At 45.4% G+C, this 15,617-nt stretch overlaps 1 protein-coding gene across 1 annotated transcript; it reads left to right on the plus strand.

Moving 5' to 3' along the window:
• Nucleotides 1-3,539: 3,539 nt before the first annotated feature.
• LOC146019521 (uncharacterized) lies at nt 3,540-7,283 on the plus strand. Its single transcript, XM_083152041.1, has 7 exons — nt 3,540-3,608; nt 3,879-3,977; nt 4,379-4,561; nt 5,460-5,510; nt 6,447-6,479; nt 7,078-7,132; nt 7,216-7,283. Coding segments are annotated over exons 1-6 (420 nt in total). The 5' UTR covers nt 3,540-3,607; the 3' UTR covers nt 7,131-7,132; nt 7,216-7,283.
• Nucleotides 7,284-15,617: the final 8,334 nt, after the last annotated feature.

The following is a 15,617-nucleotide window of genomic DNA, read 5'->3' on the forward strand; positions in this document are numbered from 1 at the left end:
GACCTTTTTAAGGTGTCAACCTTCAGTTGTCTACCCAATGCATGTTGAGCAGTGGTGCAATTCAGGCGGTACGCGGTGGTACGGCGTACCACTATATCCCAAACCGCCGGTACGCCGTACCGCTAAGAGAAATCCACGGGCAGCGCTGACTGCGCATGCGCAGGAACACGGGCAGCGCTGACTGCGCATGCGCCGGAATGTGCAATGACTTCATTGCGCCGGCGCGTCCTGCGTGCCGCATCCACGCTTAACATATTCAGAGGACGTCACCGCGGCCAGACCATTTGGCGCCGGCGGGAATCCTCTGCAGCCAGCCTGTGACGCAGCAAACGGGAGGGGGACAGTCGGCGGCCTGAGAACTTGAAGCAGCTTGACTCGTGTGCCGCGCCCGCGCTTACTTATTAGAGAAGTTAAGTAAGTTGAACAGTTTCTCTGTAATCAGCCCTGGCTGCCCCCCAGATGTATGTACTGGCCCAGAAGTGTGGTCAGACAGCGTTGCAGAAATGTTTAATTATTAAACATTTCTGCAACGCTGTCTGCACCACACTTCTGGGCCAGTACATACATCTGGGGGGCAGCCAGGGCTGCTATGCTAGCCTAGTGCCTTTGTGACTTACTGTAAGCCCAGAAATAAATATGTATTAAAGTTTAAGGCACTAGGCTAGCATAGCAGCCCTGGCTGCCCCCCAGATGTATGCAAAAAAAGTTTGCAGTTTGCAAAAAAAAGGGGCTGTAAATTTGGTTATGCATGCCCCCTTTGTCGTGTAGCCACTCCCACTAGCGTCATGACCACGCCCACAACCACGCCCATTTTCCGACGTGCGCCTTCGGCGCGCGGCACAGTACCACTAAGATATTAATCCTACTTGCACCACTGATGTTGAGACCTTTTGTGTGTTGACACAACCGTATACCCATTTCCACCGCTCCTTTTTTATTTTCATCCACCGCTGGTAATTTTTTTTATATAAAATAATTTTAGTAGATCACTAAACAGAGTATTAGTTACCCAGCACATTGCCAATAGCCATGTGGCTGTCAGCGATGATACACCCCAAAACCTCTGCAGAGATGCAGATTAGACTTTCAGGGGACACTTCTTTACCTCGTAGGAATAACAAATGTGTTAATACTGTATCTACAGTACTATGGATATACAGATATTTCTAATTATGTCTATTTACAGTACAGTACTGTATGTCTGATGTCATTTCTGAATTTGTTAAACATGAGCCTAGTGTACAGTATATTATTCATCTAAAGCACAGGGCTGAGCATACAGTAGCTGCTTATTTGAATATGCATTGAAATTTCTCACCCACTCGAGCCCGGGAGTCATGCCCAGGGCTGGGGAAGTGTCCCTGGGCACATTGAAGCGTCTCCCCCCCTAGCGCAGTCAGAGCCGGCCTTAGGCATAGGCCAACTAGGCAATTGCCTAGGGCATTTGGAATGTCTAGGGGCATCAGCAGCTTCTGCTGATTAAAATGATATGCAGCATGCCTATTTTGTGTGTGTGAGTGAGGCTGTTAGCGGCTGTGCGAGTCCTGTCTGCGGGTGGGTTGGTTGTGCAATAGTGTTCGGCATATGTGTAAGGGGCATTATGTGTGTCATGTATAAATGCATTAATAATGTGTGACATATGTGTAAGGGGCATAATGTGTGTCATGTGTATAAGGGCATTAATAATGTGTGACATATGTGTAAGGGGGATTATGTGTGTCATTATGTGTATGAAGGGCATTAATAAAGGTTGGCATAATTTGTAAGGGGCATTATGGTTATAAGGACATTAATAAGGTGTGTCATGTGTAAGGGGCATTACTGTGTGGTATTATCAGGGGTGCCTAGAAAAAGGGGTAGGGGGTACAAATTACCCAGGCCAAAGTCTGATAGAAGGGCCCAGTGGGGGCCCGGGCCCCGTCCCCTTAAGTGACAGCAGCAGCTGCAGCTCTTCTCCTCTGCCCAGCACACACTGCTTTATGCTGGGTTGCAGTGTGGCCATTGAGGTGCTTAAAATACAATATTTTCTCAGGATTTTTTTCTAATGGTATAATGTGAATAATATGAGGAGTAATGTAAATAAGGTAAAGTGGTACTACTGTGTGATGTAACGTGAATAAGGGACACCATCGCATGATATAATGTGAATAAAGTTGCACTACTGTGTGGCATAATTTGAATTGGGGGTACTATTGTGTGGCCATGCCCCTTTCCAGCATGAACACACCCCTGTTTGGGCTCCGCACCGAATGGGTGCGCTGTTTCTATTTAAAATATTGCGGGTAGGAGCACCAAAATGATGACTGCTATGATGAGGGTTAATGATGCTGGGAAAGGGGAGCAGGGTCAGAGACGGAACTAGTGGCGGTGCTGGGGGGCAACAGTCAAAATCTTGCCTAGGGAATAATTTAGGCTAGGGCCGGCTCTGAGCGCAGTCAGCATAGTGATTAGTCAGCCCAATTTACAGTAATAAGAGTACAGTAACTTTATTTACAGTAAACAGCACATTTTCTAATTATTGTCATTTTCTCACAGTGCCTCCGCTTGAAGGCTTGCAGGCCGCTATAGCCGCCCCACCCACCACCTCAAGCGCCGCCGCTCCGTCTGAGAGTAAGTCCTGTCATTTCTTTATTGTACTGTATTTGTGTTTTTTTTTTCTTTCAAACTTGTATCTTTTGTTGGCGTGCCGTTGGCCGCCGCTGTCAGCGTCGACCAACGGCAGCCTAGCGCAGTCAGAGTAGTGTCACCGCGGCAGCCCTGCATAGTCCTGGATGTGTCCTATCCACTTTGGAGTGGAGTCGATTTTATAAAGTATGGTGGGCGCAGCACTTTATAAAATCCAGTCTACGCCTTTTTGTAAACCCACCCCCGCCCCATTTACAGTAATAAGAATACAGTAACTTTATTTAACCAGCACATTTTCTAATTTTTCTCATTTTCCCACAGTGCCTCCGCTTGAAGGCTTGCAGGCCGCTACAGCCTCCCCACCCACCACCTCAAGTGCCGCCGCTCCGTCTGAGAGTAAGTCCTGTCATTTCTTTATTGTACTGTATTTGTGTTTTTTTTCTTTCGAACTTGTATCTTTTGTTGGCGTGCCGTTGGCCGCCGCTGTCAGCGTCGACCAACGGCAGCCTAGCGCAGTCAGCGTAGTGTCCCTGCGGCAGCCCTGCGTAGTCAGCGTAGTGTCCATTTCACTGGGGGTGGGGGTGGAGCGTTGCGCCAATGCCTCTGATGCACAACAAAGGAGGCACTTGCCAGTGGCAGTACTAAATCCTGTACTGTACTGGCAAATGCCTCCATTTGAAACAACCACTATCCAGGGCAGCCATAAGCAGGGCAAGCGCAGCGGTACATTATGTGTCCTATCCACTTTGGAGCGGAGTGGATTTTATAAAGTATAGCGGGCGCAGCACTTTATAAAATCCAGTCCACGCCTTTTTGTAAACCCACCCCCGCCCCATTTACAGTAATAAGAATACAGTAACTTTATTTAAACAGCACATTTTCTAATTTTTCTCATTTTCCCACAGTGCCTCCGCTTGAAGGCTTGCAGGCCGCTACAGCCGCCCCACCCCCCTCAACAAGCGCAGCCGCCGCCCAGTCTGAGAGTAAGTCCTGCCATTTCTTTATTGTGTTTGTGTGTGTTTTTTTTTTTAGAACTTGTGTCTTTTCTTGCCGTGCCGTTGGCCGAGGATGAGGGGACGCAATGCACTTTTCTAGTGTCCATGTTGACTGTGTAGACATTCAGGCAACAATAGTGAAAAACTCAATGGTGACCTTTTTGTAAACCCACCCCCGCCCCATTTACACTAATAAGAGTACAGTAACTTTATTTACAGTAAACAGCACATTTTCTCATTTTTAACATTTTCCCACAGTGCCTCCGCTTGAAGACCAGGGCACCCTGCCCTTGCGGGCCGATACAGCCCCCACCCCCTCAACAAGTCATTGGAGAGGCCGGATCAGCCCACCACCTAGTAAGTACAGTACATGTTTTTATTTACTGTATTTGTTAGTTTGTAAATACAGTAGGGGGACAACTGTCTGGATTTTTTCCCCCTATTTTTTAAGATTGAGTGTGTCTACAGTATTTCTCTCCATGGGGCCGATTCTGATGTTTTCTCTATAGTATACAGTATTATGAATGCAAGTGCTACTAATAGACCCCAGCTCCATTCCATCCCCTCTTACGCATGTGCAGAAACACAAGTGTGTCTGCTTGCGCTCAACTCTGAACTAGTCCCTCTGTGTCTCTTTGCCTCCCTACAGTACAATACTGTACTGTACTGTATATACTCTATGCTACAGACTTTATTGTTCCCTATTGTACAGTGTACTGTATCACCAAGCTCAAATTGTGGTGACATTTGTTTTACAGACCTGCAATATCCAGAAGAAGAGGAAGATGCCCAAGGCCAGGAGGATGAAGAAAGTGTAAAGGGCGACACTTGGAGCACTTCATCCCCGGAGCCGCAGGAACACCCCTACAGTAGCCCTACAGAAAGTGAGTTGGCAGTGGCAGAAGCTCTTCCTCCAGCCTCGAGCAGAACTCCACCAGGATGTAAGTACTGTACTCAGGGCTGGCACCAGAAATCTTGGGGCACCATCCTGTACATTGATCTCTCTGGGGCCCCTTCCCCATCAAGCATAGTTAGTAGTGGTGTGGATCACAGGGGGGAGTAATACTGTAGTTTCGAGTAGGGAGGTAGTGTGGGAGTAATAATACAGAGCAGGGAGGGAGGGTGTGAATAATAGTGTGGTGGAGGGTGGGAGTAATAGTGCGGAGTAGAGAGGGAGGTAGTAATTGTGCAAAACAAGGTGGGAGGATGGGAGTAATAGTGCGGAGCAGGCAGGGAGGGTAGGAGTAGTAGTGTGGAGCAGGGAGGGAAGGTGGGAGTAATGGTGTGGAGCATTGAGGGAGTTGTGCAGTCCACCTGTAAAGCCATATACTGTACTGTACCTGTGCAGTACAAAATTCCCTCAATATTGCTATTCTGTATACTGTACAGAATGACCCATACTGTATGAAGAATGCCCCCCTTTAGTGCCTACAGTGATTATGCATTATACCACCCCTATCACCTAATGCATAATGCCCCCTCAAGTGTGTAATGCCTTCATTCATCGACACTCACTGCTGCAACTGCTTCTGCTGCATTGAATACTGGCCTACAGTATGGATAGCTGTCCTGAGATTCTGTCGCCAGGAGCAGCTGAAATGGGAGCTGCTCCATCTGTACATTACTGTACACAGAAAGTTGTGCTCCAGTATGACAATTCTTATGACTTTATGGGTGTTCATAAAGTACTGTACAGTACACTAGTATACTACTGTATGTGCTGCAGTATAAGACACTATTGTACAGTACTGTACAGTATTTGTACTGTACTGTATGTACAATATGCTGTACTGTATTACTATTGTTTCAGAAAATGAACAATTATTTATTTTTCCACAGTGTATTCCCCTTGGCTACCTTGGCAGTATGCCCAAACTCTTCCACAACCATGTAAGTAGTAGTAGTAGTAGTAGTAGTGGTACGTTTATTTATAAGGCGCCACGAAGTGTCCGCAGCGCTGTACATACTGTAGCAAACAAAAAAAACAAATTACAAGGTAACGTACAGGGTGTGTTGAAAAATACAGCATACTGTAAATAGGGGTATACAGTAGCTGGTAGAACTAAAATCAGCATCAGTTCAGAAGTACTGTAGGTGTCGAAATTGTCGAGGAGACTGAAGATGAAGTAGATGAAGGGAAGAACAGGACAGGAGCACAGGTGAGGTAAAGAGGTAGGGTGAGTACGTGAGGAAGGAGGGCCCTACTCATAAGAGTTAACAGACTAAAAGGAGGACGAACGAAAAACAATAGGATACTGAAAATTGGGGAGACAAGAGCATGTTTGAAGGAGGAAGGGAAGATCCCAGAGGATAGGAAAAGATTAAAGAGGTGAGCCAGGTGAGAGCAGACTGACGGACTGAGACGACGGATAATATTGGAGGGGATAGGATCGAGCAGGCAGGTGGACGGAGAAGCGGATTGAAGGATAGAGTGGACTTCAGCGGCAGTGGTGGGGTAAAATGAGGACAGGGGTTGGAAGGAGGGGAGTGGAGATGTAGGAGGGGAGGAGGGAGAGGGTGAGGTCATGGCAGCAGTGATGGCAGTCCTGAGAGAGGAGATTTTGGTTGAAAAGTACTGTAGGTAGCAAAATCAGTGGCGACGATGGAGGACGGAAGAGCTGGAGGAGGGGGGGAGAGCAAGGAGTTTAAGGTGGCGAAAAATCGCATCCAGATGTTTTCCCATGAAAAAGCATACAAATCAGCTATTTAATGGGATGCGATTTTTATCCATTTACAGTATCTGAACTGTACAGTATTTTGTTTTTCGCATTGGGTAGAGGTTGATAATTATTACAGTAAAGTGACAATGCTCTTTTTTTTTTACAGCAACTCCTGCACCCTCGTTCGAGACAGAACAAGGTACAGTACAGTACAGTTTTGTACTTATTAATACTGTAACTTACAGTATTTTTAAACCTTTTTTTTAATTAAGGCTTTCACCACTGTTTCTCAACCTTATTCCCTACATGGTGCCTTGTATCCAACCCCTCCCCCAGTGCCTAAGCTTAAACCGTGACTTTCAGCAAATCCCTGCCCCTGGGGCTAAGCCTCTGCTGTGCAACATCATGACGTCAGGCCATCTGCCAGTCATGATTCCTCTTGGCCTTTTTGTGCCTTGCTGAATGCAGGAACTTATACTGTATACAGTTCAATACTCTAGAGAGTCCTTGGGGGGGGGGGGGGGCTGATACATGCACACCTTTTGTGTGTGCCCCCCTTACCTGGGCAATAGTGTACTCCAGTGAGTGACATCACAACTGGTTGGACACATGTACAGTTAATGGATGGATACTGTAGTTGTGATATCAAGCAGGTCTCATTGGCCACATACAGTACAGTAATTAGTATAGAACTGTAACTGCGTGCACTTACATTTCAGAATAGAAAATACTGCACTGTAAAGGAATGTACTGTAAAACTCACTGCATTTACAGAAATTTTTTTTCTCATAAAACAGGTCACAGGCAAGATGGAGGGCAGGTGCCATGGGCCGCCACCACCCCAGAATAGAGGTACAGTATACAATAACACTGTAATAATGTTTACTGTAAAGTACTCAACTTGTATTACTATTCATTGTTTTTTATTTTCACAGATGCAATACGAAGTGAAATTATTAGCCTGATTGGGACTACTAATCATCTCTTTGATTTTATTTTGAACAATTTATAAATACTGTAATACAGTAAATTTTGATTTAAATGTGCAGTACTATTTATTTGTGTTATTATCCATCTTAGTAGTAGACTACTTTTTTGGGGGGGTTGATCTCCCCGCCCATGGAACCAGAGCCACCAGGGGGATCCCTGGCCCGCCAGCCGGCAGACCCCAGCGCGCGGCATGTCACTTGCAATCTCCCCGACACTGGCACAGTGGGGGTTGAGGTGAGCGAGCTGGCTGCCTCACTAATCCACTGTCCCTGGGGTATGGATCCTGGTGGAGACTACTGCCTTTTGCAGCATTGGGCATCTGGCAGCGGGTATACTGGGATTTAAGATTGGACTCCCTGCAAAGCAGCAGAGAATTGGAGACAGGAAAGTTATAAAACAAGTCCCATTCTGCCCATCCCCCCCTTAATGGAATTACTGCGGTGAATTACAAGGTGAGCAGGAGCCGGACAGCCAACACACTAATCTCCCCTGGTCTCCTTCACACTGCCGGACAGCCTCCGCACTAATTCCCGCTGGTCTTCCATGCAGCCACACATCCCAGAGCATGGGCTCTGCCGACCTGCAGCAGCGGCAATGCTGCTCTCTCCCCCCCGGCTGCTGGAGCTCACGCTCCACTGGAAGCACCCTCCCTATGCCCCTGGTCCTATCACGTCTGTCGTTGGGCTGACGTACCTGTCACTGAGGCAGATGTGCAGTGACATTTTTCAATGGGCTTTTCAGCCTCTTTTTGTGCACAAAATTAGCCCCGCCCCACCGCTGCTGATATTTTTACATTGACAGCGCAAGGCATAGGTTCCTCTGCCTCCCACAGAGCATCTCACCCCATACACTGTAAAAAAAATAGCAATAAGATACAGTACAATATTTACAGTATAACACAGTGTACAGTAATGTATGTGTTATACTGTAAATAATGTACTGTACAGTATACTGTAATCTTTGTATTTGTTTTTTACAGTATTTTGTGATTTACAGTATGACAGGTGAGGCACTGCCTCCCCTGACTGCACGTCCCTGCCGCCCTCCCTCCCGTCCACTATGTAGCAGCCCTCCCTCTGTTCCCCCTCATCCCCAGAGACACTGCACGGCCTCTCCCAGCACCAGTGCCTGGCTGGGCTGGGCAGGGTGCCCCCTCCCATTCGGCCACTACAATTCTGTATCAGTGCAATAGGGCCGTTGCTGCCTGTCAGTGGCAAGCTCCGGCTGCTGCACACTGTGTCAGGCAGGGTCAGACAGTTCACCCCCTCAGCCCCCCTCCCACCAGATAAACTTTCCTTCCATCCTGTGCTGTAGCCTGCACAGCAGTAGCCCCGCCCCCTTCATCTCTCCCGTGGTCATCTTCTTCCTCCCGGGTTCCATTGGCAGCACAAAGAAGAAGGCTGGCTCTATACCTAGCAGCTACAGTAACTGCGGAGCACAACAGACACAGGTACTCCCACTCCCCTGCTCTCTCTCACACTGTGCATCTATCCCCTGCTCTCTCTCACACTGTACACCTATCCCCTGCTCTCTCTCCCACTGTCTCCCTATCCCCTGCTCTCTCTCCCATTGTCTCTCTATGGCCCCCATTTATCATTGATCGCATTTACAATGCGATCTGGGCGGAATATTACCGCCCAGGATCGCATTGTAAAATGCGATCATACAGTATCACCGGGATGTAACACCTGCTGTGTGCAGGGACAGGGCTCCGAAAGGGGGGTCTGCGCATGCTCGATTACACGCTGACCCCCCCGCGACCCCGCTGACCGCACTGCCGGGCAGTGCGATGTGCACCCATAGGCTACAATGGGCTATCGCCATATCAGAATGGCGATAGCCCAGGGGTGCGATGCCGGGCTGCCCGATGTTGATACATCGGGCAGCTTCGCATCCCCCATAGAAACCTATGGGGGATGCGGCCGGCGGCGCTGCAGGGGGGGATCGCAGCAGGGATCAGAGATTCCTGCTGTGGTCCACCTTAATACATTTCAGTGCTACTTAATATTTGTGCATCTATCCCCTGCTCTCTCTCCCACTGTCTCTCTATATCCCCTGCTCTCTCTCTCACACTGTCTCCCCACCGAACCCCGCCCCCCCCCAGCATTATACATACACACACATAAGCCAAATACTGTACTGTATGCACCCGCACCAACTGACACACTTCCCAGGTCACAGCGCAGACACACAGGTGTACGTATTACTCACTGACACACTTCTGCAGAGTGCGCACGATGCCTGCTACCCTCTCCAGCCGTGACCTCCAAGTTACAACTCCCCTCACAGCCGCAAAGCCGCCTACTACCTCCGCAGTGCCGCTACCCTGACACCCACCACTGCACTCAACTCTCTGCCGCTGCCTGCTACCTCAGCACCTGCAAGGACTACCGGTACTTTATTGACAAAACACAGCATTGACCAAAAATATTGTACAGTACTTCATTTTTCTTAAAACATACAGTACAATACAGTGCAGGAGAAGTATTATTTACAGTATGCATGTACAGTACATTACATTAAATTTCATTCAATGACGTCAGGCAAGACCCTGTACAGATGGTTTGCAGTTTGTCTGGGGACTTAACGTAGAATACTGTATAATAATAAAAAAGTACAGTAATTCAATTAGTCCTAACACAGTATTTTAGGTAAAGTACAGTATTTTACAGTAGGTGACAAGAAAGCTTTTTCCAAGGCAGTGGTTCTCTCTTTTTCTCTGGCCCAAACACGCTTGATTTTGCTCATGGTAGAGTGGTAAGGGGAGAGAAGAAAAAATAATAGCGTTAGTACTGAATGGTCACAAGGATTTCAGGGGGGTAAGAGAGAGACAAATGTTGGCAGGGGAAGGGGATGGGAGAGAGGGAGAGAGATATTGTACAGTAAGATCATAAACGTACTTTTTTCCCATTTCATTACCTGTCCTTTGTTCTCTGTCCCAAACACGCTTGATTTTGCTCATGGTAGAGTGGTATGGGGAGAGAAGAAAAAATAATAGCGTTAGTACTGAATGGTCACAAGGATTTCAGGGGGGGGAGAGACAAATGTTGGCAGGAGATGGGAGAGAGGGAGAAAGATAATGTACAGTAAGATCATAAACGTACTTTTTTTCCATTTCATTGCCTGTCCTTTGTTCTCTGTCCCAAACACGCTTGATTTTGCTCATGGTAAAGTGGCATGGTGGGTATAGGGAGAGAAGAAAAAATAATAGTGTTAGTACTGAATGGTCACAAGGATTTCAGGGGGGGAGAGAGAGACACATGTTGGCAGGTTGAAGGGGATGGGAGAGAGATAATGTACAGTAAGATCATAAACTTACTTTTTTCCATTTCATTGCCTGTCCTTTGTTCTCTGTCCCAAACACGCTTGATTTTGCTCATGGTAGAGTGGCATGGGGGGAGAGAAGAAAAAATAATAGCATTAGTAGTGAATAGTGACAACAAGGCTTTCAGGGGGAGGGGGAGAGAGACATATGTTAGCAGGGGAAGGGGATGGTAGAGAGGGAGAGAGACACATGACAATCTGTAAGAGTGTTGTACAGTAAGATCATAAACTTACTTTTTTCAGGCCAGTGGTTCTTCCTTGTTCTCTGACCCAAGCAAACTGCAATGTGTAGTATGTCAAGTAAACATTGAAGGGAGGGAAATACAGTAAGTTGTGAGGTGGACAGTGAGTAAAAGGAGAGGTCCAGTACAGTATACTGTACTGTAAGAGACTGCTGCGAGGGGTTCAGTTTTACAGGTACAGTACTTTATACTGTATTATACAGTACTGGAGAATCTACTTAGCAGTTGCATGCCCATTTCGTTCAATGACGACAGGCAAGATGGTGTCCAGATGGTTTATGTAATTATTACACTGGACACGTGTCAGTACATCTTTCCAAAAAGTCCTGATCCATCCAAAAGTTCTTGTTTAGTTTTCGGTTTCACATGATTCCTGATGAACTTCTTCAATTGTGCCCAGACCATTTCAATTGGGTTCATGTCCGGTGACCTAAAGTATACGTAGTACAGTACATACAAAAGTTAAGTACTACTGTATTAACATACTGTACAGTACAGTTGTAATAAAATCACGACTGTACAATAAGTAGTGTACTGTAGTTCAGTAAATGCTGTTCGAATAATACTCACTCTGGTGGTGTGCGTTGCCAAATTATTCCTCTCTCTTTCATGTATTTTGCAGAAGCAGAATGTTTTGGGTCATTATCTTGGAATACTCTGTGTCCAGATGGATAGTATTTTCTGATAAATGGCACCAAAGCACGATCGACTATTTGTTCTTGGAAGAAGATCTTATCCATAATCCCTACAGAGATACTGTAAGATGCCATTAACGTACACATTTCAGGGTTCTGAGTTGTTTAGAACTACAGTAGAAATGTACAGTACAGTACCTTCAAAAACTAACATAGGTCCGGCACCCCTGCGAGATATACCTCCCCATACGTGGACTTTTAATGGAAACTTTGCTCGTGGTTTCAATGAGATAAAGGACCTTATTCTGATCGGTGCGTACTTTCCCGAATTCTTACGGAGCGGTCCGCACGCCACGCTGTGCGGACATCGTCCGTAGAAATGCCCACCGAGCCTCCGCATTCGGACGGACTCACTCTTTAAGAACAGGGCGTGTGTACGGACGACATACAAACCTTGCGTGTGCGGTGGACAAGTACAGATTCTGCACGGTCTTACAGCGTAAGCACGGTCTTACTGCGTCAGAATGTACGGGAACCTGGCCGTACGCACCGATGCAGTGTATTTACTCAAAATTCAACACTATTATCTGAACACAGAAATCGATCACATGACCCACTTATGCAATTAGGCATTAAAAAGTGCTTGTTTTCTATTTGAATCAATTAAAGTCTAATACATTCTGAAACACATTACTACTACATTCATGACACACATTAACCCTTACATGATGTGAACATAACATACATCTATATACAGTATGTACATTTTGCTAATTTAAATGAGTATAAACAATTTACACATATACTGTTTAATGTAAACAAAACACACAGACAACTTCGAACTGTAATAAACTATTTATTCTAAGTACAACCAAAATTGCGAATGTTTTAAAAAAAAATGTATTTACAAAATAAGGTCGATAAGATCTTGCAAATCGGCCATGACCAGCCGCATGTGGTCCCTCATTCTCAAGAGGGCCCCACTTATACCCTCTTCTGCTTGGGCTGGCTCATCTGTGGACATGTTAAAAAGGGTACAATTAGTAATGATATTCATGCATACATTTAACATAGTCATACATAAATTAAATAAATGCAAGGTGACAGGTGTGTGTGTGTATGTATATGTATATAGACACATATATAACAATATATATGACACATACAGCTATACATACATGCATACATCCTAGATGGAAAGCCTGTTTTTTTCCCTCTACCCTTTACTCTGTAGAACACCTCACAGTCATAGTGCTCCTTCTGAATCCAAACCCACCCATGACTAAGCTCTGAGAAGCATGTCATGAGCTCCACCAATACCAACTCATCAAAAAGCGCTCAGTGTCTGTTATATTATGGTGCATGGCATGGGACTTAGTCAACTCTCCTGAATGCACAGTACATTTGTGCAATCAAGCATGGCTTGCCTGCTGATGGTGCGCTCCATAAATCATTGTCATAATGCCAGTTAGGTGAAGCTGCAGCACTAACCCACTCCCATGCCAAAAATCATTACTAAGACCAAATCAACACACAATTATGGTGCCAACAATACATGCAGACCGCAGGGGGTGTTTAGCTAGAGGAGGGCCCAGGGGCACTGACCACTTGTTACTCCATTCTAAGCCACGCCTGTCCATACTCCATTTATGCCATACTTAATCTAGTTTAGAAACATCAATCAACTGTAAACTCAATTCACCTATATGAGGCTACAGATTGTACGCTTGCAGCAGGGACATGTAACCCTTACATGAGCACGTCATCCCTTTCTTCCAGGATACAGATTAACTACACAGGTTCAGTGGCACTTAAAATCAACCTGAAAGCCATCCTCACAACCTGTGTCATTAATATGTGTCCAGGATGAAAGGGATGTTTTGGGCACCCTATCTAAGTGTGTCTGTTGCTAACCTGTTTGTTATATGAATTTATAGTATTTTAAAACACAATTGAATCACCAGTGCTACATAGCAAATAGTAGATGAGAAAAAGAATAATGATTCTTTATGTATACATACCAATTTCGGGCGCCTGCACCACCTCACAGGCCTCCTCATCCTCCTCTTCTTCCGGGGCCTCCTCAGCTGGCACCTCCTCCTCCTCCACTGGCACCACCTCCGCCTCCACTGCCAACACCTCCTCCTCCACTTCCTCCCTTTACTCTGGCACCTCCTCCGCCTCCACTTCCTCCGCCACCCCTTCCTCCAACACACCTCCAAAGTGCCAATTAGGGGTCATTTGGACAGATGTATTAAGCCTTAACAAGCTATAAATCCAAAGGTTATAAGTAGAGATAAATGTACAGCCAATCAGCCCCTTAGTGGCTTTTATAAAACACAGCCTGTAACATGGCAGTTATGATGTGACATTTGGGCCATTGTAAGCATCACAAACAATAATCCTACACAATTACATATTTTATGACCATTACAGGGTGTTGTTAATGTTGATTTAATATGATCCAAGAACAATAAGTGAAAAGCGTAGGTTACGTATTATGTCCGTAACCTGCGTACCTTTTATTCCTAGCTACGTGCGAACAAACCGTAGCGCAACATAGCGTACCTTTATCGTGTATTATACAAGGAAGAACCAATGCATTAATAAGAGATCCCTTCGCAGTACTTTGTCTCTAATCTGCGAATACACCTTTAAGGACAATGTCCGTAATATACCTTTATCGCTATATGCGAATAACAGACGAGACCACAGTATAAAGGTGCGGAGATAGAAACTCTGTAAATAATGTATTTAGTCCCTAATGGACAAAAGGGGATTACAGAAATATAGAAAAACAGGTATAACACGTAATGCAATCGTGTTACAATGAATATAATAATCAAGCTCTACTAGGGGAAAGAAAAACAGACACAGGATACAATCAGCCAACAATACAATAAAAGTAAGTACAGTGAATGCAACCATTTACCGTCTCATCAAATATGCGCAGCGCAGTCCGGTCGGAGCTCGCTATGTTCAGGTTTGAACTATAGCCCGGTCAATGGTCAGGGAAAGGAAGATGTGCCGAAGTGACCAAGGCCGCCCTGGGTCACCTATCTTATAGGGTCAGAAGGGGGAGGTCAAAGGCCATTCCTATTGGTCAGGGTTCGTATGTCAAGTCCTCTGTGATTGGGGTAAAATGATGCACCTGGTTTGGATAGGTGCAGGGGAGTGACCTTTGGAGTCCTTTGTCTGTTGGTATCGTCGTCAGGGGTTGTAAATAGCAGTAAGAACCGGTTACAACTAGATTCTTTTGTTATACACTTTTTAACCGTATGGATTGCGATTAATTCGCAATGACCGGAATACTGCGCATAAGAAACGGAACGTAACGGTACGAAACATTATACAGACGGATGTATGTAATGCTAACTAAGCTATGTGTGCTGCTCTAAACCTTCAACTATATTTTATTTAGTGTGAATATGGTATTATGAATTTATGTGTAATAGTATGGCTGCGCTTCTGGTCCACTTTGTCACACAGACTCGGGTATGGATACTTTATTTGCCTTAGTTAGCATTACATACATTTATTAGCTTAGTTAGCATTACATACATCCGTCTGTATAATGTTTAGTACCGTTACGTTCCGTTTCTCTGCGAACCAAAATGGCGGCCATACTATCCTAAAATGGCGTGTGTGCAACTCAACTTTAACAGTCCACCCTTTGACAGTAAATATAAAACTGTCACAGTACAAACATTTTTCATAACAATACAGAAATTCATAATCCTAACAGAGAAATTGGGATCCGTGAATTAAACATATAAGGAGTAAACCATCTGCTCTTTGGCCGATCCAGGATCATGGATAAACGATGGGCCGCATTTATCGAACAATCTACTCAGGGTGACGAAGGATAATGTACAATTTTTGGGATAAAAATAAAAACAAGGGAGGTTACAACATATATACTTTCACAAAGATGGTATCTTCTAGTGGGTGGTGGTTTCGATTGTAGGGTCATATACCAAACCCTGGTCTTCCTCTGCATCTCTCGTTCTTACACTCATGATTTCAGTACGTTTTGTCTTTCCCCGGGTCACCATTTTTAAACATTTAAACAATAACACAAAGACTATGATTGCACCACCGATACAGAGGAGGAGTTTTCCGATGTTAGCTATGATTCCTTGCACC

Source organism: Crinia signifera, chromosome 7, assembly GCF_055691185.1.
Source record: "Crinia signifera chromosome 7, ASM5569118v1, whole genome shotgun sequence".
NCBI classification, from domain to species: Eukaryota; Metazoa; Chordata; class Amphibia; order Anura; family Myobatrachidae; genus Crinia; species Crinia signifera.